Genomic DNA, 23,505 nt, shown 5'->3' on the forward strand with positions numbered 1-23,505 from the left:
AGTTCAGTGTTTTTTGATTACTCTTGAGACTCCCTTTTGACTCATGGATCATTTAGAAGTGTGTTTGGTTTACAAGTGTTTGGAGATTTTTCCTGTTATCTTTGTGTTACTGATTTCTAGTTTGATTCCATTGTGGTTGGAGAACACACTGCGCAATTTCAATTCTCTTCGATTGTTGAGGCATCTTTTGTGATCCAGGACATGGTCTGTCTTGGTGTATGTTCTGCGGGCCACTTGAAATGAATGTATATTCTGCAATGTTGGTAGATGGTGTTGAGTTCTTACATATCCCTACTGATTTTCTGTTTAGTTGTTCTAACAATTGTAAAGAGAGGGATGTTGACGTCTCCAACTATAATAGTGGATTTGTCTATTTCTCCTTTCAGTTCTATCAGTTTTTGGTTCATATCTTTTTGCAGCTATGATGTTTGGTGTATATACATTTAGGATGGTTATGTCTTTTTGGTGGATTGACCCTGTTATCGTAATGTAATGTCCCTCTCTGTCCCTGGTGATTTACTTCGAAGTCTACTTTATCTTACAGTAGTATAGTCATTGCTGCTTTCCTTTGATTAACGTTTGCATGATGATCTTTTACTATCCATTTACTTTCAACCTGCCCATATTGTTATATCTTAAATGAGTTTCTTATAGACAGCATAATCCATTCTGTCAATCTGTTTTTTTTTTTAAATTGGTATATTTAGATCATTTATATTTGATGTAATTATCGATATGTTAGGGTTTGCGTCTGCCAGTTTATTTTGTTTTCTGTCATTCTCTCTGGTTTTTTAGTTTTCCTTTTTCTGTCTGTGGGTCACCTGAACATTTTTTAAAATTCCATTTTGATTATCTAGTTCTTTTTGAGTGTATCTCTGTACAGCTTTAAAAATGGTTTCTCTAGTTATTACATTATATATATATATAGACATATACATACACAAACATATATACATACATATATATATACATATATATCTTGTCGCCATCTACTGAGGTCATCATCTCATGAGTTTGAGTGTGGCGTAGAAGCTTTACCTCACTTTGCATCCCTTTACCTTCCCGTTTAAAATATAATTGTCTTACGTGTGTCCTCTGTGTACGTGTAGAATCACATCAACGTTATAATTTTGCTTCAACTGTCAAACATAATACAGAAAACTCAAGAGGAGAAGAGAAGCCTGTTTACCCGTAGTTTTGCGTACCGTGTTCTTCCTTCTTGATGTTCTAAGATGCCGCCTCCTTTTACTATTTGCTTTATAGAGAACTTCTTTTAGCCATCCTTTTGGGATAGGTCTTCTGGTGACAAATTCTCTTAGCCTTCCTTATTTTGAGAATGTCTCAGTTTCCCCTTCACTCTTCAGGGATATTTTCAGTGGGTATAGAATTCTCGGCTGACTGTTCCTTTCAGCACTTGAAAACCACGTGCCACTTTTCTGGCCTCGCTCTGTAGCAGAATGCAGTTATCCTGGTCCATTGTTAGAGCTACACAGTTCAGCACCATGTGGCTGTATCACAGTTGATCCAAACCATCCCCTACTGGTGGAAATCAAATGTTCTTTGAATGAAATTAACCTGCTCATGACTAGAGACGGTGCTTGGGATAGCTGTGTGCCCGCTTCCCCAGAGGTTTCTTGGAGCGGATCCTTTTGTTTTTCTGGGGGCATCAACTAATCACAGTCATGTTTTTTGCGCATTCTTAGATGTATCGGGAGCCAAAAGAGAACGCCAGCCTGCAAGCAGTGTGACGCTGATGAAGAAAACAAACATTCGGATTTTCTCCACTGAGTAATTGTGTTAACGGTTAAACAGGTCCCTCTGATTTTTTATTTTCCCTCATTTGTAAGTTATCTTCCCATTTTGCTCCCCTCTTACTCGGACGCTTTGTCCAGTGCAAGGTACCACCTCAGTCTGCTTACTGCCCAGACATAGGGTTTCCAGGGCTTGTTTTTTTTTTTTAATCATGAAGATGGTGCGGGACTGAACAACATTTCATTCTGTTATACATAAGGTCGCCAGGAGTCAGAGCCAACTCGACAGCAGCTAATAGCAACTACAAGATCTAGACTTAATTAATTTCCGGGTAGGTAATAGCCCTTTATAAGGTACTAACAGGAGTTTTAGTTCCAAAGCTAGTTCAACATAAGTTTTCCTCCAGAAACTGCCGATTGTGTTACTTTATATAGAAATTAAAAATTTATACCTAAATTCAATGGTTTGTAAATGATATAAATTTGTTTCCATGCAGGGTCAATAGTAGATGTCCTCATCTTAGAGATGGCCCAGTAATACACGAGCACCGGCCACTTTCCACACTTCAGCTTATCTGACACGGCATCTGTACAACTGCTCTCCAAGTTCAGTGGTGAGATACCAAGTTAGCTTTCTAGACTTATATTTATCTTTCTGCGTGATGATGTATGTAACGGCTTCTCCATGAGGCATTTACCCATTGCCGTCGAGTCAATTCTGACTCATAGTGACCCTATAGGACACAGTAGAACAGACCCATATGGTTTCCAAAGCTATAATCTTTATGGAAGCAAGACTGCCACATCTTTCTCCCGAGGAGCAGCTGGTGGGCTCCAACCGCTGATCTTTCGGTTAGTGGCCGAGAGCTTTAACCACCACGCCACCAGGGCTCCTATGAGGCATTTAGGACTAGGAAATCCAGCTTAGTGACACAGGAGACAAACTCTTATTCCCACCCCTGCTGGTGTTACAGTTACGGTTTATTACACGGGGCTGGGGGGTCAGAGACTCATGGTAAGCCCACACAGAGAATCTTCTTAAGCTCCAAGTCTACATGGACGGCAGCTGGGCCGGCACAGCTGGTGAGTCACCCTGACCCATCGCCAAGACTCTTCTCCATCTGTAAAGTACAGCCTGATCGTGGATGGAGAGAAGGTGTTTCAAAGACGGACAGGCTCCTTTGTTTCTGGGTGCTCAAGATGTTCACAGCATCACACCTTCCTGAAGTGGTTATGCAACAAGACAGCCTTTGAAACCCTTCTAGCAGGAAAAGCAGCTGCCCTATTTTTATGCAAATAACACATGCATTACACCTCCTCCCAGTATTTCCATAAGTGTTTTATGCGGGTGGGCACGTTATTGGTGAAAATTTTGGTGTTTCGTTTCTTGTAGAGACTCCTTGTGCTTCCATCACCGGAACTGTGTGGGGATGGATATCGAACAATTGACTCACCTGCTGGGACCACTTGGTACCTGAGCCTCACCTGACCCAGCTGTGATGCTTATGAGGCTGTGGGGCTGCGTAGGCATTGCTAGGAGAAAGAAATGACCACCTTCACCCAGAGTGTTCATCTCAAAAGCAAGTAAGGCAGACGATGGAGATACTGTCCCAGAGGGAAAGGCAGAGGTAAAAAGGTGTCCGGGTGGACTTGGGAATAACCGGGACGATTCAGAGTTGATCACAGTACCGTAGGACATTTATCCAAGTCCTCCAAAAGAGCTGACCCCAGGCCTGCCTTTTGAAATCTGTATCATAGAGACATACATAAAAGCAGAAAAACTGGTAGAATGATCCCTCATGTACCCAGCCTCAGCTTCAACAATTACCGACGTTTTGTTTCACCTACCCATCCCCGCTTTCTGAGTATTTCAAAGCAAATCACAGACTGCATGTTATTTCATCCCCAAATACTTTAGTGGCCCTCCTCCCCTTTAGGACTATCAAACAATAAATACCCAGTATCCACTACCGAAAAATCAGCCATGTTATTTTTAATACAGATGTGGTACAGAATGTTTAATTACAGCAGGCAGTGATTCCAGTTAAATAAAATTAAAAACCTTTATTTCCCCAAATATAAAATTACTAAATTAATGTCTTCAAAGAAAATATAACATGGTGAAAGCTTTAAATTATACCACCATTCACCACAGGACCTACGATTCACCATTACAGACTCTATCACTTTGGCAAAAGGATGACATTTTTAAAACAGTTTATAAACCTAACATAGCAAAGACTGTATACACCTCCATATTGCACTTATTTATGTACAAGAATAAAACAGTAAAGTCAAATGTATTTTGCATATACTGAGAACACCACGAATTGGTTGCACACTCAACGCAGAAGCTGATGTGAGTATTACAAACGTATATAAATGTAATTCATGTATGTACGGAATGCCGGGATGGTATTAACAAATGATATGTACATAACAATTTACTGCCTTCGCATCTTTAGCATGGTTATGTTTACTAATACAGGCTTTGGTTCTAAACCGCGTGACCAGTTTTAAGCTCATAGCTTCTAAGCCTTCCGTTTTTAAATGCATGTAAACAAGTATAAAAGCACTAAACCTCCTGGTTCACTGGTACAAAAATTACATTGGTCAATTCCCTTAGTCATCAAAAACTAGTCACAAAAATAGTTCTCGTATTCAACCTGAATGTGCCACAGGAAAAAAAAAATATTTCAAGATTTTCCAGCTTAGCCTCGATTTCAGTGCTCCCGTCACTGCTATGGACATTCCCGAACGGGTGTTTTCTGTAGGCCGGTTCTTTTACTACTGCTCTGTGCTCTGTAAGGAAGAGGAACATTTTACTCCCTACTCCATCTCCGTAAGACACAATGAAAACTGAATATTGCCAGCGAGATTTTAAAAAAATACGTGCACCCTCTTTTTACGTCTATAGAAAATCGGCTATGAAATAACACAGTTCCTTATCTTTCTCTCCCCCATGCTCAGCCCTCGTGTCTTGCACGAGCCCAGTGACTGGCTTTGGAAATCATCCTGAGTTTGCAAATGATCCGGTGAGTCCACACCCCCAGGCCATGAGGCGCGGTCACACCACTGAAGAAGAACTGGTCATCCCATGAACCACTGTGCTTGTTGGGGTCCCGCTGATGGCATTGAAGATGTGAAGTGAATTCGGTAGGACGCTTGACTTCTCCTCCAGGGGGCAGATCTCGAGACACAGAAACAACAGTTCTCACAACAGTGTGGTTAACGTAACACACACAGCTTATTAACCTAAGATGGCTCGCACAGCGCTGCTTGGGTGGCCTACAGAGACAGGCTGTTGGCAGCTCACCTGGTAAATGACCATTTTCAGATCAGGGTGATAAGTACAACATGCTTTGCTTCCTTTCTAAGTAAGTGGAGAGCCTTTTAGGTTCACTGGAATTGAGGTATGAGAGAGACCTAGCTTACATGTACTTGATTTGGACAGGACTTAGCCTCATGCCTTGGTAAGTCTTTTAAAATGAATTTGGAGCACCTGTGTTTCTCTAAAAGGAACAAACAAAAAAAGCAAACCCACTGCCATCAAGTCAATTCTGACTTATAGCCACCCTACAGGGTAGAGTAGAACGGCCCCATAGGGTTTCCAAGCAGCGGCCAGTGGACTCAAACTGCTGACCTTTTTGGTTAGTAGCCAAGCTCTTAATCACTGCACCACTCAGGATTTTACAGATTTCCAGCCTGGGAAAGATACCGAGGCTGCCACTCTGACCCTGAACTCTGACTACTGAACGAGCATCTTCTCACACCCAGTGACCCCTGGCCAGACAGAAACTCAGAAGAATATACACACTCAAAGGCTCTCCTTGGAAACACCAAAAGCAAGTTTACCCCAGGTCCCAAACCTTTTTGCTTAATGGTTGAAAGGAGTTCAGTCCTCATGGTTGTTGAGATAATGAGAAGTTCAGCAGAGCACCGCACACTGTATTAAATGCCCATACAATCTGAGAGTTTAATATTGTCGGCCCACAGTGTTTTGTTCCTGGCTCCATCTTTTCTAGTGCCCAGGGCTGGCACCTACTCATCAAGCTGTCTGTTCTACAGGCATCTGGAGGTCTCATGGGGGAGACAGAGTTTCTCTAAACATCTCAAAGACTTTTCTAGTTTCCTCAATGTCTAGAAGAGGATGGCATTCCTTGGCATATGCACTGCTATCATGCCAGTCACTAAGCCTCAGCAATGACTTGGTATGACTTATCTGATTAAAGCTCAGAAAAATAAAATTGAAAATGACATTACCATCCCATCTGAACATGGTAGCATGGAAGAGAAAAAGAGCAAGTGAGTTAAAGTTCAAACATTTAAGTTAGTTTCCTGCAATAGAAATTTCCTAACTAAATCATATGACCCAAATGGTTCTGGTTTCCTTTTTTGCAAAACTAAAAAATAATGTAGGGAATATAAAAGAGCAAGTTATGTGTTATCAAGGTGCTAACATTAATGATAAAATCTGGCACAGAGGCTTGGAAAAAGGCAGACTGTAGTTTATGGGGAATAAACCAAAAAAACCAAACTCTTTGCTGTCAAGTTGATTCCGACTCATAGCAACCCTATAGGGCTGATGAGTTATGGGGAATGGGCACCTCAAAAAGCAATAATGTGCATGCTGCTCGTTGACATTCGCTTTATACTCTGTACCCACCACCCCATGACTAGTGAGCCTACATATGGAATCCTGCTGAAAGGAATTAACAAGGGAACCAGATAACAGCAATGCAGTCATGAAAGATGCTCATAATGACAAGGAATTTAGAAGCAGCAGCCACAACAGATCAGCTGCGAATAGCCAGGAATTGAATGACCCTATTTTTTTTTAATGGAACAGAAATTCCTTAAGCTAAGCTGGACACTGCCTTCCAGTTACTCTAGATCATGACCGATGGGCAATTCGTTACCTATTTCCCAGATACCCTGGGCTAGAGAATAGCATGAATGGTATGCCGTACCACGTTTCAAAAGCCAAAGTTCTGGACGTGGAAAGGTTTAGATCGTCACAGCGTGCACTGGAGACCCCAACTTAATGCACGTCCCCTAAAGGAGAAGAGCTCCAAGTTGCTAGAGCCAGTGGGGCGCTTACCTGCTCGTGCATAATTTCAGAAAGCTCTTTTGCCATTTCCCTGTAGTTGGCCTTCATTTCTTCCTGATACTCTAATTGGTCTTCTTTAATCAGACGTTCATTTACTGCTAAGGCTTGACCACAAGCTTCCACAAATTGCCTGAGATAAGGCATATTGAGAACCAACAATGAGTCCATCTGGTAGTGTCTCTTTTCTGAATGATCATAGCAATTATCAATACTTGAAGAGAAAAGACATTTTCAGTGTGCTTTACCTGAACACTTCCTTAAGCAACTTCACTTTATTGTCAGGATATCTTTTTGTGTTTGTGTCATCTAAGAAAGCTCGGGCATATGCCAGTGGACCAGCATTGACCTAGGCAAAGAAGCAAGAATTCATGTTATGAAGAAAATTACCATCATCTTTTTTCATGTGCAAAAGATGCTGTTCATGTGACTTAGTCTGACTCCTGCTCTCGAGTGACATACCCAAGAGGAAACACTGAATAAACCTCACATTATTGTATGTCATTTGCTATTCATCATACCACCCTGTGATAGAGACAGGGCACTTAATGAGGGTTTGTTTTATATAACAGGAAGTAAGTGCTTGGAAAAGTTAAGGATCTGCTCAAGGTCAAACAGCTAATCAGCAAAAACACGTGGGATCAGAGCCCAAGTCTTCCCAACTGGACATCAAGGACTCTTAGTACTGAGGTGTTTAGGCTACTGAAATTCGTGCTACACTACAGTGTCTGGATTACACCTCCACAGAAAGAAAACAATCCTCGCAACTGGACCAATAAGCAACATCATGATAAATGGAGAAAAGACTGAAATGAAATCGTCAAGGATTTCATTTTACCATATGATACCTTTCTAAAAACCTGTTATTGAAGTATATAATCTACAGACAGAAAAGTGGATGTACCATAAGGGTACACCTTGATGATTTTTCACAAACTGAACACATTTGTGTAATGTGGACCTAGATCAAGGATGATCTTGTCAGTAAATGGTGAACGTTAATTAGAGAAAAATGTATCTTGAACCCTTTCTGACACTGTACACAAAAATCAATTCCGGATGGATTGTAGATCTCAATGTCAGTGCTCAACAAAGGAGGAAAACTTGGGCGATCATCTTTGAGACCTCAGAAGGGGGACAGATTTCTCAAGAGGACACACAAAGTGCTCCCCGTAAAGGACACACTGATTAACTGGGCCATTTTAAATGAAGAATTTAATCAAAAGATACTATGAAGAGAGTGAAACTTAGGGTACTTTTTCAGATACAGTTTTCACAGAAACCAGAAAACAATAGTGTTATAAGACAATCTATTGCTAGCCATACTACATACTTAGAAGAGTCTCAATGCTTCCAATTAGGGACCTATACCCATTGCCGTGGAGTCAGTTCTGACTCCTAGCGACCCTACAGGACAGAGTAGAACTGCCCCAGAGGGTCTCCAAGGCTGTCATCTTTACAGGAGCAGACTGCCACGTCCTTCTCCCACGGAGCGGCTGGTGGGTTTGAACTGCTGACCTTTTAGCCAGCAGCTGAGTGCTTAACCACTGTGCCACCAGGGCTCCAATTAGGGACCTAAAAACAAAAACAAAAAAAACCCATTGCCATCAAGTCGATTCTGACTCATAGCGACCTAGACTTCCTTAAATTACTGAAAAATCAGATTAGTATGTGTCTTGTGTCTAGCAGACAGCTTAGCGAGAATGACAGATCTTATGGGTGAGGCTGCGTGGGGTCCCCTTGGCCCACTCTCCCTCTGATTTAACCGTCAAGACACTGGGGGAAGGTGAACTGGGGACCACCTGGTGAAACCTAGGGATCGGCCTAAACTAGGCCTCACTGGTCTGAATGTCTTGAAATTTGCCAGGGTGCACAGGAGCCTCCCCCTCTACTGCCCTGCGTCTGCCTCTTGCCCGAGGGTGCTGATGCTCACCTGAACGCTCACGCTGCCTTGGAGCTTAAGCTGCAGCTTGATCATGTCCACCTCAGCTGAGGCGCACAGCTGCCGGAGCTCGGCCACCTTCTTGCTCATCTCGTCGATGGCTACTTCGATGGGGTTCAGGTCGGTGTGGTGCTGGTACATGACAGGGATCCGCTTCTTCACGTACGGGAAGCAGTGGATTGCTGCGGAAGGGCAAGCGCCAGTTACTCCCCAGCTTGCACGGTCTTTGTAATGAGTCTTAAAATCGGTCACACATTATAACCATAGCTGATGGCTACACCCGAGTGCTTACCCTGGGCCAGGCAGGCTGAGCGCCCTGTACATGTTATTTCATTAACCCTCTCAATAAAATTGTTAAGAAGCTAATTACTCCCATTTTACAGATAAAGAATGAGGCCTATGGTGGAAAACTGACCCTGGAAGGTGGAAAACGAGGCGACTGAGTCGGCAAGCCACTGTGTTATTAATGGCCCACAGTGATGATCCGCGGTCCTTGGAAGGAGAATCAGGGCGAGATGCCTGGTTAAGTGTGGCTGAGTGTGTGGTCTGGTTAAACTGAAGAATATTTCCAACCTGAAACCCGTTGCCATTGAGTTGATTCCCACTCATAGCGACGCTGTAGGACAGAGTAGCACTGCCCCATAGGGTTTCCAAGGAGCAGCTACTGGGTTCGTACTGCTGACTTTTGGCCTGAGCGCTTAACCACTACGCTACCAGGGCTCCAGCCTGAGTTGCTGGCAAACGACGGGAGTGTGGACATGACTAAGGCGGCCTTGAAATAGTGACTAGGAAGAAACGTCATGGCAACTGTCCAGGAAAGCAGGAAAGGAGGGCGATCATGTTGGGGGGCAGACTGAGAACTTTACACCTGAGGAGCCTGGAGGGTGGTTTTCTGAATGTTCACACAATTGCAATTACCGGTTGTGAACTCCCCAGGAAAAGTGATCCTTGGCTGGGCAGGCCAGAGAGGGCTCTCCTACAGCTTGGAAGGCCAAAGGTCAGATCTGATGCAATGGAAGAAGAACCGGAGGGATTAATAACTTAAGGGGAACTCTCAAGTTCAAAGTCTTCAGAATGCCCCCGTCTGTTTATCTTTAACTAAAGGTTGACGGAGAGTTGACAGGCTTTCTTATTAGTAGCATTTTTATACTGCACAGTAAAAACCTTTCAGTAATGCTAAGATCTTTCAGGGCAAAGACTGCATCTCGTCTGTGTTCTGGTCTTCCATAACCAACCCCCTTTGCTCATGTCAGCCTTGAAGGGCGAGGAGCTCATGATGGATACTGTTTGTTGTAGCTGCTGTCGAGCTGGTGGCCCCATAAACAAGGGGACTGGGTTGTTGTGGGCTAAGGGTTTTCATTGGCTGACTTTTCAGAAGTAGACTACCGGGCTTGCTTGCTTCTCGGCTAAGACAATCTGGACGCTCCCCTGAAGTCTATTCAGCATCACAGCAACAAGCAAGTCTCCACTGTCAGATGAGTGGTGGCTGTGCCTGCGTGGGAGGCAAACCAGGGTCTCCTGCACAAAAGGTGAGAATTCTACCACTGAACCACAACTCCTAGCAAAATGAAGCCATCCTTTTCTTTCCTGGTTACGGTTTACACATTATACAGTGCAGGCAGATGGGTATTATAACTCTCATTTTACAGAGATGAGGAAACTGAGGCACAGTGAGGTTAAGTGACCAGCCCAAGGCCACACAGAGAGGATCTGAACCTGGGTCTGTGAGGCTCCCCAGCCCAGGCTCTTCCCTGCCCCACACTGCGGGTTCTTGGCCCCGTGGCTGTTTCCCTAAGTAAGTCAACAGCATGTGGGCTTACCGTGCCTCTCCCTGGTGGACTCTGAGTCTTTGAACCCTTCGGTTCTGGCACACACAGTTCTGTTCACGTCCTTTATCTAATCTAACATACCTGCACCAACATGGTGAACTACAGCCCTTGTGGAAAGTGCCCAGGGGAAACACCCTAGGGTAACTGTGTATGAATCAGTGCGTTACCATAATACAAAAACAACAAATCCAGACCTTGACTCCTCAGTGAACGAGGTTTATTTTTAGCAGTAGTTCTCAAACTTGAGTGTGAACCGGAATCGCCGGGAAGGCTAGTTAATACACATGGCCACGCCGCCCCCCCGCAGCTGGTGATTCAGTAGGTCAGGGGTGAGGCCTGAGAATTTTCATTTCCAACAAGTTCCCAGGTGATGCTGGCGGTCCCGACACAGCCCACCGATCATTACTGACAGAGGGATCAAAAGTAAGGTCATCCCAGCTGTGGAGATAAGCACTAACCTGGTAACGTCCACAAAATGATTCCACCTAGAAATGCATCTTATTATTAAATCTGAACTATTAAGAATTTGCTACTCTACTGAGGTGTGCATTAGAAAAAGTCATTTCTACATGGGGAAGGGGCTACCGTGAGAATGGTACTGTTGGTGCTTTACAAATGTTATTATTCTAAAAGCAGGGGGAGGGACTAAGAAAGTAGAATTTTTTTCCCCCTAATTTTTATCTCAGTTCCCTTCTAACCGAAACCAAACCCATTGCTGTCGAGTCGATTCCGACTCATGGCGACTCTACAGGACAGAGTAGAACCGCCGACCTTTTGGTCAGCAGCCGGAGCAGGCTGTAGCTCTTAACTACCGCGCCACCAGCGCTCCATATACTAGACATATGTGGGGTTTTTTGCTAACAGCTTTATTGAGGTGTAGTTTAAAGTGAATCAGTGGTGCGAGCTAAGCCTCCCCTGAAATCCAGCGTCCTGACAGCCCTCCTTTCGCTTTCTGTGCCCACGTGGAATCTCCCCAGCACAGACTTCCAGAGCAGCAGTGGGAGCGTCCTGTTCAGCTTAGCTAAGGCCACTCTGGCTGGAAACGTGCCTAAATGGGGGGGGGGGGGTACTGACACACTCAGCACTCCAGGCAGGTTCTCCACCTACTCCGTCATGTCCAGAAAGTGTTTCATTTTAGCTTACCCCAGCTACACTGCTGACTTGACCTAAGTGTGGATGGGTCAGGCTGCTTCAAGATGGTAAAAACCACTCCCAGAGGGTTCTACCCTTGTCAGGAACTGGAAAATGATGAAAAAACACACTTCTGAGACTAAATTATCCATCACTAAACAAACAGTGACAAAGGGGCCAGTGAAAGCCCTGAACGCAGCGTGCTCCCTGGCACTGGGGGCATTCAGGCTGAGGCCGGCCAACCTCCATCAGCAGTGAGGCGGGAGGGATCCAGCGTCCTGTGCCATTCACTCACTCGCTCACTCCCTCAGCCTGAAGTCAGCGGACAGGCCCATGTAGAGCTGTGGGCTGCAGGGACATGAGACAGGGCTGTGTGCAGGGCCCTTCACCTGGGGACCATGGCCCTATACAGGGGTCCACACGAATTTCAGAGGGGTCTGTAGGTCACTTAAAATTGTGTGTAGAAGCTTTCTGGGGAGATGAGAGTGCACTGTTTTCATCAGATTCCAAAAAGGGGAAATGCGTTCACATACAGGCTATGAAATTCAACAGGATAGAGTATTACACAAAGTCAGCCCCTCCTAAATGTGAAAAGGAAATGGGCAGGGGGGGAAGTGAGCCCTGTGGCCCCTTCCAAACCTAAAGCTTGCTCACTCCTTACAGTGAACGCCGTAGGCAGCACCGTCCGCGACCGAAGAGGCCCAGCCGAGCCCCTCCCGAGGGAGGCCCCACTGTGTACCTGTGAGGACGGTGCGGCGTTTGCACTGCTCTGCCACACCCCCCTGCCTCTTCCCCGTCTGAGTGAAGGGCATCTCGAACATGAAGCGCCGGATGTTGTGCGATCTCTCAAAGTCCGTTTTCCTTTCTTGCAATTCTTTCTCGTCAAAGAATGGGATCACGTGGGTCACCTGGATGTACGCATACTTGGAATCCAGATCCTTAGGGTTGACCTTCATATGAATAAGCAACATTGAAGATGGGTGCTATTTAAAGAAACCTTTCAAAACTGCATCAGCTGTGTTTTTTTTCCCTACTTTTTCCTAATAAATGTTTTTTGAAAAAATAGTAGAGTGAACATTTATACACCTGCCACTTAGATTTCAACAATTGCTAATATTTTGCTACATTTGTTTCAAATCGACATGCATGTGTATATTTATGCATGTATGCATACACACACACACCACACACACACACACACACACACACACACACACACACACACACACACACACACACACACAAAATGCTGGACTATTTCAAAGGGGTCCACATCATGGCATTTCAGCCGGCATCTCCTAAAACCAAGGAAATTCTCTACGTAAATGCAATATCGTTAATCTTACCTAACAAAGTCAATTCTCTAGTATCACCCAGTGCTCGGTCTACATGAACATTTTCTCAAATGTCCCCAAATACCACTCATAGCTATTTATGATGTTTGAACCAGAATCTAATCAATGATCACACTTAACATTTAGTTGTCATGTCTCTTTAAACATTTAGTTGTCATGTCTCTTTAGTTTTGCTTAATCTAGATGTAGTCCCCACTATTTTTTTTTCATAACATTTTTTTTTTTAAGAAGATGATAGAGTAATTTTCTTGTTTCTGGATGTCTCTGATGATCTAAACTGCATATTTATGTATGTCGTTGTTAAGAGAGGAAACTTTTTTTTTAATAATGTTTGAAAACTAGGTCCCCTGATTATAATTCATACAGCTGTAGATTATCTAATCTAATACAGGTACAGATTAATCTAAGAGACTGTAAGTTTAGTTCCTGATTAACTCAACACAGAAATGCTTTTAAAACTACACTTCTTCGTGACAGAAAATTAAGCATAGGTATTTTCATAAGAAACAAAAGCTAATTTAATTTAGTAGGGAGACAAATACATTTTACACATTTTAATTAAAGTTAACCTTTGAGAGCAATAAAAAGCAGCGTGCAAGAAATGGCTGTGCAGAGAACTTGGAAGACTATCCTGGTATAAAGGCAGGCAAATGAATGAGAACATGATGGTTTATTGGTCTCAAAGTATCATGCACCACTGCTCTCTCAACAGCTTTTTTCTTTTTTTTTTGGGAGAAAAATGAAAAACAGATGTGAAAGTGCCTTAAATGTTAGGAAAATAAATGAAGTCATGAAGTTATTATTTCTGTATTTAAAAAAGGCCATCTAGCTAGCCATTACAACTTAAATTTCTTTAGCAGAAACAATTTAAAAGCAGTGAGAATAAATGAAGTCTGAAGTTATTATTTCTATTAAAAAAAAAAACTAGCTAACCATTGTAACTTGAATTTCTTTAGCAAAACAATTTAAACTCAGTGAAATGAAGCATTCTTGCCTATTTTTCCGTAGCATTTCCCTAGCCTTCATTATCAAAGTGGTATGTCTGTCTGAGTAGAAAGAAAGGACCCGTACTTGGGAGAAAGAAAGGCTGGCTCACTCTCTTAGCTGCTGTCTAAAGACCTACATACTAAGAGGGGAAGCAGAACGCATGAGAACTCTCAGAGACAGCTGTAATGCTGAAGCCACGGCTTGACCCCAGACAAAGGTTTCAGTTTCAGAGCTAAAAAGACAAACTGGACCTGAATGTTCTGGTCTAAGAAGTAAGCAGGTCTTAATACGGTTGTGTTGAGCTTCCACTTACAGATGGACAAAAACATGTTCGTCCCCTTCCCCTTCTGTAACTCTGTTAACCTGACAGTAAAGAATTAACCTACAAGGACCCAGAAGAGAACAGGAGACAAAGTGAAAGAGATTTCAATGAATTTTTGGAAGACAGACAGAGACATGGAGGTACGCTACCTAACTTGGCAGCGTGGAGAAGGTTATAAGCCATGTGCCCATGCAGGCGGACAACAACAGGAAGTGAGTTGGTTCACCCCGCAGAAGCCTGGGAGGACCAGCATTTGCAGTTCCTAAGACAAAGGTTGCTATGAGTCGGAATAGACTCGATGGCAGTGGTTTTTTTCCCATACAAAAATTTATACGTATATCGTTAAGTGACCCTAATTGTTCTCCCCGTACCGTGACAGCACACTCGTCCTTTCCACCCCTGATTCCCCAAGTCCATTCAACCAGCTCCTAACCCTCTCTGCCTTCCCATCTCACCTCTGGACAGAAGCTGCCCATTTGGTCTCCTGTATCTACTTCGGCTAAGAGGCACACTCCTCACGGGTATCACTTTATGTCCCACGGTCCAGTCCAATCCCTGTCTGAAGAGTTGGCCTCGGAAATTGTTTTAGTTCTAGGCTAAACAGAGAATCTGGGGGCCGTGCTTTCCGGGGTTCCTCCAGTCTCAGACCATTAAATATGGTCTTCTTACCAGAATTTGAGTTCTGCACCCCACCTTTCTCCTGCTCCATCCGGGACTCTCAGCAGTGGTCTATTTTTTAAAGATAAGAGTTATGGTGGGGAGGTGTGGGGCTGCAAACAGGACGAGTGGCTGAAAGTCTCTATCTGGAGTGGTGAAACCCCAGCTTTCCTCCCCCAACCCCTCACCCACAAGAGAACAGAGGTTGTACTCTGGAGAAATCGGTCTGGATAAGCTCTAAGCGGGCTCAGCAGAAAGCAGGGCCAGGAATGCAGCCGACATAGGGCGATGAAGTGACAGGCCGCAGGCCGATATGGCACCATCATCCCCTTCTCTCCTGCATCCAGAACTCAGCAGTCAGACCCCTGCCCCCTTCTTTGTCCCCTCCCTACCTCCCTATGCACTTGGATAGGACGCTGAAGTATTCTTCCCTGGAGAAAATGAAGAGCCCCAAGAAAACATGTTCCAGATACTGGGAACCCCAAAGGAGGGCTCCGAAAAGGAACTACAAAAACCAAAACCAAACCCGTTGCCATCGAGTCGACTCCGACTCATAGGAACTACGAAGGATGATGAACATTGTGTACTTGGGAAAGAGGCAGGACGCTTATTAATGGCGGAAGGCTGAGCAACAGGAGCATTTTCAATGCAAAGAACAGGCATTCTATCCGTGCCTGACTTCCCAGCAGTTAAGGGACGCCTAACTTCCTAGAGAGATCCTGAGGGGAGCGGGCCAATAAATGTACAGGAAAAAATGTGCGCTTAGATCTTCATTAGCACAGTGTAACAGAGGACAACCTCTCAACATACGAAGAAGATCTCATCCCCACAAGTGTGCTAGCTAGCTAGTTCATTCCTTGGTCTGTCTGTCTGCCTGCGCATCTCTTCTTCTGTCCATACATCCAACAACCAGTCATACAGAGCGCCAGCACAGTGCCAAGTGCATGAGTAAGAGAACTGTCAATGTTACAATGGGCAACATTCAACAGATGTTGGATGACTTTATTCAAACGCTATTGCCTTCGGGGAGAGACCAAAGCTAGGTGTGAACTCAACTCTGCTGAAACAAAGGGCTGGGGTGGGCTAGTGGCTGAGTTCTGGAAGATCTTAAGGGGGTTCTTCAGGAGGATGGGCAATTAGGGCCATATGGCGTGGGATGCTTTCTTTTGTTGTGAATAGGCCACCGGGGTCCAGTAAGGGCGGAGGAGAGGGAAAGGAGACAAGGACTCCCTAGTTAGGCCCTGGGTAAGGTAGGGGCTGGAGGACAGGGGTCAGGGGCCTAGAGTCAGGAAGAAGTCTGTCTAAAGGTCAGTCACGGGAATGAGAAGGCCGTCTCAGTCACAGCGTTTCCAAATACCTGGACTCAACATGCTACCTGTTTCAGACGTCAATTATTTTGTAAAACAATATCTTGAAAATTATAAAGATTTGCTTAATGAAGGACACCTGGAAAATACTGAAAGGTATTAAGAAGAAAAAAATAATCCTGCCACTGAAGGCCACACTTGATTTTTCCCTGGGTCTTTCTTTTTTTTTTTTTTTCCCTACACACACTTATGAATAGATAATACATGACCAATCACACATAATCAATAAAAAAAAAACTACATTGCTAGGGAACTTATCTGAAGATGGTCATACCTTGCCAGAATCCTGTATCATTTTCACATTTTCAGAACCAAATTTATCAGAGTAGAGTTTAAGGAGTCTCTGAGAAATTTCTGACAGAGGCGTGAGTTTGGGTTCCTTGTAGATGTACTCCTTTCCATCCTCATCTTCAAAGAATCCCTGCGACATAAAGCACCATCACAGCTGGCCTCAAACACAAGCCCGAAGCTTACCACCCAGGAAGAGTTCTTTTGTTATAAGACACACAAACAAAAAAGAATGATTCTAAAATAAAATCCCATGTCAACAGGCTTTCCTGATGGGAAGGAAAATGATAATAATGTGAAGTCTGGGTGCAAAAATTAAGAACATAAAACGTCAAGTTTATTCAATGACGTTGTCATTAAGTGTTGAGTGAAATAAAAGATTTCGGATTCAAGGCTGTGTTCTCTCAGTCAAGTCTAGTGAAAGGATTCAGCCTGTTTCACATTCCCAAGAAGCAGAACCCAACAACGACAAAAAGATCCAACAGCCTGCTGGAGGCGGGTCTCAGAAACCCTTCTTCTGGACCCGGCCCATTTACACAGGATTTTTATGGCACAAGCTGAAGCGCTGGGGCCTGGAGAACCGTCAGCAGAAGTTATGTGAAGTCTGGGAACTTCTATTTTGCTTTACTGATAAGAAAAGCATTAAAGGCCCCATAGTACAATATCAGAAAATATTGTCATTATCACCAGCCACCATCCGTTTTAGCTCCAATCTTGTTTGAATACAACAAGGCTTAGAATTGCCTGGGAAGTGAAAAAGGTTGAAAATAAAAAAATCCAGACCAGGGTTAATATCTGAAATAAATTAAAAAAAAATTTCTCATCTAAAAGAAAAGAAAGAAAATGGTGCAAAAAAACCCAGAGTGTATTAAAAAAAAAAAAAAAAAAAAAGCAAGCTAACACGAAACAAAAAACACCCACATCAAACTAGGAGTTTCGATGCAGTCATTTCACTACATTACTTGCTTTTAAAGCATTTACTGTAATTACCTCCACGTCTGTTTCACTGTCTGTAAACTGGTATTGCTATAAAGTTATAAAAGACAATAACAGAATAAACTGAAATTACACAGTGCTCATAGAAACCACACACCCTAAATAAATGGATTTTAATTTATACCATTTATTAATGTTAGCGATTTGAAGGTTAAAATTTAAGTTAAATTTAAATGAACCCCTCCAAATAGGGTTTCTGAACTATTACAATGGTAAACGTACTTGTGGAGATATTATATTAACAAAGATAAAGATGTACAGGCACAAAGGAAACCAGGAAGTCTTAAGTTTGGTTTAAAACATGCAGTACAGATGTATAAGGAGACAGGTGATTTATTTCTGTAAATGGAATAAAATGTTAATTTTTTTTCTTTTGAGTTCGTAATGACTGGACAGATATACATACAAGCTTGAAAGGAACCTTGCAAACCACACTGAAGCATCAAAGATGCCGCTAAGACTGTCTCACGGAGGGAGGACTTACCGCTGCCTTAAGAGAGTAACAAAGAAAAGACAGGAAGAAAGAAAAAGGAAAAAAAAAAAAAGCAGAAAGTTTACTGAGGAAGATAAGAATCATACTAAATATGACAAATTCATCAAATTAGCATTTATAGAAGTTAAAACAAAAAATTTACAAAATAACTTCATAGAGTTAAAAAAAATAAAAGAGGCATGACGGCCTAGAGGAAGGGGAGGTGCGGCTCACCTGTCCGAAGAAGGCCACCCGGAAGTAGGTACCCAGCAGCCTGCGGCCTGAGTGCATGACCTCGGTCACTTTGCTGTAGGCCCGGTGCAGCGTGTCATACAGATGGGCCAGCCTCTGGAAATGAGAACAACACCCATGTCTTCCCACTTGCAAAAAATACAATCAATTTTAAAATAACCATCAAATGTGATAAGGCAGGTAAAAATTCCTTAAAAAAACAAACCCGCTGCTGTGGAGTCGATTCCGACTCATAATGACCCTACAGGACACAGCAGAACTGCCCCATAGCGTTTCCAAGGAGTGCCTGGTGGATTCGAACTGCCAACCTTTTGGTTAGCCGTCTAGCACTTAACCACCACACCACCAGGGTTTCCAAAAATTCCTTAAACTCGAGTAAAACATCAAGAATATATCTTTGACTGTGTAACTTGGAGTGATTTTTTAAAAATTGTGGTATATATGCAACAAAACATTAGCCATTTCAACATTTTTTCACATGTACAATTCACTGACATTATGTTCATCATGCTGTTCAGCCATCACCACTATCTGTTTCCAGAATTTTCCATCACCCTTAACCAAAGCAGTGAGCTAAGCAGTGAGCCCTAAGCGGTGAGCTCCCTCTTCCCCCTCACGCCCACCCACCTGCCCCTGGTCACCACTAATGAACTTGGTCTCTCCACACTTGCCTGTTCTAGGTATTTCACACAAGTGGGATCACACGGTACTTGTCCCTTTGTGACTGACTGCACTCAGCATCGTGTCGTCAAGGTGCACCCATGTTAGCATGCACCAGGACTTCATTTCTCTTTATGACTCAACATACGTAACACATTTATCCAGTCATCTGCTGCTGGACAGCTAGGCTGCTTCCCCTTTTGGCTACAGTGGAAAAAAAAAAAAAAAACCCGAACCCGTTGCCATCGAGTCAATTCCGACTCGTAGCGACTCTGTAGGACAGAGTAGAACTGCTCCATAGGGTCTCCAAGGGGCACCTGGTGGATTCCAACTGCCGACCTTTCAGTTAGCAGCCGTAGCTCTTAACCACTGCGCCCCCAGGGTTTCCGGCTGTTGTGAAGAGTGCTGTAGATGTGCCCTGGTGTACAAGTCGTGGTGATATTTCTGAATCACAATATTTCCTGTTCAACAGTCCAGCCTGCCTATGATGACCTGTCAACCCCGATTTTAGGAGGTAAGATTTTCCACATTATGATAAGCAAATTCTGCTTTCTAGTTAGCCTGAAAAGTTAGAGATGGAAAAGTCCTATGCTGACATTTTTAGACTCAGCTGTTACTATGACTGCATTTGACATTCTAAGAGGTACCGGACTCCCAGGCCAGTCCAGGAAGGATGGAAGGGACACCCAGACAAGTGGAACACGGAGGAGATCTGAGGATCCAGCACCTGGTGACTACAAAGCTCTGTTCCTGGCAACTTGTCAAAAGTGGGGTGAAGGTGGTCTCACTTGTTTGGGATGTGTAGGGGGTGCCGTGTATATGACGGTCTGGTGGGTTTGAGGGTGGAGACTTGTCATCATCTCCAGGGAAGAGTGGTGGGACAGGGACCCCCTTTTCATCACTGACCCGTGGCCTGCTCGCTCTCTCTGCATGGAAGTAGGTCTGGAAATATGTGTCACTCCACCGTCCTCTCAAATAGGGAGAAAAAAACCAAATTACTCAGGTACCTCAAAATCCCTCCGCTTCTCGTAAACTGGGATGATGAGTTTGTAGATGTCGGCGATCAGCTCGTAGCGCTCGGCCTTCCAGAGCCCATCTGCACACTGTTCTAGAAGCTCCGTCAGCACGTCCTAATCACAGAGGAAGAGCGTTAGGAGGGTGGGGGACGCGACAGTCGATTCTTTTCAGAACGTGTAACTGGTAAGGAGGCTACATGAAAATTTCAAAATATACATACAGTATTTTAAAACACTAACTTGCACACTTTTAACAATTTATCATTCTGTTCTTTTCTAAGGAGCCATTTTTTTCAGTCATGTTTACAAGCAAAAATGACAAAGGGCCCCATTATAATGACGGTGTCACAGTGACCTGCATGGAAAAAACCCACATTTATAGCTTCACACAGGCTCTCAATGTTTAGTTCTCTCTCACAGAAGTAATTTAGAAAAAAAATGTCCTTTCTGAGGGACAGTGACAACGCTGAGACATGCTTACTAGGCATATGACTCCAACCCTAAGTAAACAACTCACAGCAGTTTAGTGATGGAGAAGGCACTGTGCCTGCCTCCCCAACATCCTCTCCCCCTGCCCTAGAAGTGCCCCCACTGAAGTCTGGGCAGCCACCCTGCCGGCATAAAGCCCTCCAACTTTGCAGGAAGCTAACACTACCTGTGGCTCAAGGGCTAAGACATGTGGCTCAGATTTAAATTACTCAGCACGATCCTATCTCCTGACCAGTCATTACTTCATCATGGGCGGTCATGTGACCTACACTGGCCAATCAGGGAGAATTTTAGGACCTCAGCTTGGAACGCTGGGACATAGAGCTTGTACCAGAGAGCAGGGGGTAATGGACAGCATGTAGCTCTGACTGAGGCTGGCACCGATCTCATGACAGCGAAAGGTACAGAGTTGAAAGGGCATCCTCCTCCCACCACCGCCACACCCTCCAACAACAAATAAAGAGCAACCACACTATTAATAACTTTTTAACCTTTGGATTCACTGCCATTGACGCCATTCTCCTTACGGAATTTCCTGATGGAACTCAATATTCAACCTTTATCGTTTAAGCCCCTTTGAGTGGGGTTTCACTAATAGTGGTGAATAAATTTTCACGTGTTTATTTGTCATCTGTATATCTTTAGTGAAGTATCCGTTCAACTCTTTTGCTCCTATTTATATTGGGTTGTTTATTTTCTTATTACTGGGTCTGGAGAGTTCTTTATATATGTTAGATATAAGTTCTTTATCATATATGTGCTTTGCAAATATTTTCTCCCAATCTGTAGATGGTCTCTGGAGTTTCTTAACAGTGTCTTTTGAAGACCAGAAGTCTTTAATTTTGATGAAGTCTAATTTATCAATTTTTATTTTTTGTGGATTGTGCTTTCTGTATTATATCTAAGCAATCTTTATCCAACCCAAAGATTTTTCTGCTAGAAGGTTTATGGTTTTACACTAAGCCTATGATCCATTTTGAGTTATTTTTGGTGTGAAGTACAGGCTGAGGTGTTCTCTCTTTTTGCATATGGATATCTGATTGTTCCAGCACCATTTGACAAAGACTATCCTTTCTCCATTGATTGCCTTTGAACCTTTGTCAAAAAATGAACTGACAGTGTATGTGTGGGTGTGTTTCTGGTCTCTCTGTTCTGTTCCATTGGTCTCTGTGTCTATGTTAGTACAGTACCACACTGTCTTGATTACTACGGTGGCTTTACAGCACTTTCTCTACGGTAACTTGACATCTTGAGCAGGGTGATTGTTATGTAGGGCTATACTGTGCACTGTAGAACATTTAGCGGTATCTCTGGCTTCTACATGTTTGATGCCAGGAGCAGCCTCCTCCTCCCCCATGTAATGACAATCAAAAATATTTCCAAACATTGACAAATGCCCCCTCCCCACCACCGGGCGGGGGAGGGGAGCAAAATCACATCCAGTTTAGAGAACCACTCATTAGGTGGGGGAGTCTTAACTTTTTCAAAGTCGTTTTGGCTATTCTGGTTCCTTTGCTTTTTCATGTAAATTTTTAGGATCAGTTTGTCAATTGCTACAAAAACTCTAGGGGAAATCTTCCTCGGGAGTGCTCTGCATCTATAAATCAATTTAGGGAGAACTGACCTATTAACAGTTATTAAGTCTCCCAATCCATTTATTTAAGCCTTCTTTGATTTCTTCATCAGTGTTTTAGCACACAGATGTATACAGATTTATACCTAAATATTTCATGTTTTTTGATGCTATTATAAATAGTGCTATTTTTAAATTTCTATTTTTTTTTCAACGAAAGAGCTCTGTTTGAATAAGACTGAAAAGTCATCCAACATATTTGTTCCTAGGAATGATACAAAATAATTATTAACAGTATAGTGAAAACATGGTACAAGAATCTCTTAAATGTGAAGAAGGTTGACTGATTTTTGTATATTGATCTTGTATCCTGTGACCCTGCTAAACTCACTTGCTAGTTTCAGCAGCTTCTTTGGCACATTTATTGGGACTTTCTACATAGACAATTATGTCTTCTGTCAACAGACAGTTTTATTTCTTTTTCTTTCCTTATGACACTAGCTAGAATCCCCACAACAATGTTGACTAGGAGTGGTGAAAACAGATTTTCTTGCCTTGCCCTTGATTTTAGGGTGAAAGCATTCAGTCTTATTAAGGTATTCTCTCTCTCTTTAGCTGTAGATTTTTTAGCTGTTCTCTCTCTCTCTAGCTGTAGGTTAGCTGCAGGCTTTTTTGTAAATACTCTTTTTCAGGTTGTAGAAGTGCTTTTCCATTCCTAGTTTGCAGAGATTTTTTCGTAATGAATGGACGGTAAATTCTGTCAAATGCTTTTTTTTTTTTGCATCCACTGAATGGTCATATGGTTTTTCTTATTCTGCTGATATGGTGAATTGCATTGACTGGTTTTCCAGTGTTGAACTAACTGTGCATTCCCAGAATAAACGCCATTCAGTCATAATATATTTTTCTTTTTATATATTGCTAGATTAAATTTGCTGATATGTTGTTAAGAATTTTATGGTTGCTTTTTAACATGTTTGTATCCTCCAAACACAGGACCTGTGATTTAGTCATTACAGGCCTACTGTTTCATTACAGGCCTAATGCCTGTGGTTATAGATCTGAAGAAAATAAACATTTTTAAAGCAGGAACAAATCAACTTACCAGAAAATATTGTCTAATTGACTTTAAAAAAACCATCTTTACAGCAAGACCATTTAACTCCTATGTCAGACTTACAACATACATATCATAAAACTGTCATTTGTGTAAATGAACTCTGTACCAATGCTTATAAAAAGATATACCAGTCATTTCCTACTTTTATTGGAGGGGCCATTAAGTGAAAACATTAAAGACAGATGTATGTA

General features: G+C 42.9%; 1 protein-coding gene across 12 annotated transcripts in view; it reads right to left on the reverse strand.

Annotated features, from left to right (window-relative positions):
- Nucleotides 1-3,685: 3,685 nt before the first annotated feature.
- The window catches only part of DOCK9 (dedicator of cytokinesis 9), a 333,393-nt gene continuing 313,573 nt past the window's right edge, over nucleotides 3,686-23,505 (reverse strand). For 5 of the 12 annotated variants that reach the window (XM_023740328.1, XM_023740325.1, XM_023740322.1 and 2 more), the window contains 8 exons: nucleotides 20,124-20,246; nucleotides 18,439-18,552; nucleotides 16,723-16,869; nucleotides 12,500-12,710; nucleotides 8,792-8,982; nucleotides 7,107-7,207; nucleotides 6,853-6,991; nucleotides 3,686-4,941 (listed from right to left, as the gene is read on the reverse strand). In XM_023740328.1, coding sequence (XP_023596096.1) covers nucleotides 4,819-4,941; nucleotides 6,853-6,991; nucleotides 7,107-7,207; nucleotides 8,792-8,982; nucleotides 12,500-12,710; nucleotides 16,723-16,869; nucleotides 18,439-18,552; nucleotides 20,124-20,246 — 1,149 coding nt within the window. In that variant the 3' untranslated portion in view covers nucleotides 3,686-4,818. The remainder of the gene's footprint in view (nucleotides 4,942-6,852; nucleotides 6,992-7,106; nucleotides 7,208-8,791; nucleotides 8,983-12,499; nucleotides 12,711-16,722; nucleotides 16,870-18,438; nucleotides 18,553-20,123; nucleotides 20,247-23,505) is intronic. The other 7 variants (XM_023740321.1, XM_023740320.1, XM_023740324.1 and 4 more) reach the window with 3 other exon arrangements.

This window comes from Trichechus manatus, unplaced genomic scaffold (genome assembly GCF_000243295.1).
Source record: "Trichechus manatus latirostris isolate Lorelei unplaced genomic scaffold, TriManLat1.0 scaffold00153, whole genome shotgun sequence".
Classification (NCBI taxonomy): domain Eukaryota; kingdom Metazoa; phylum Chordata; class Mammalia; order Sirenia; family Trichechidae; genus Trichechus; species Trichechus manatus.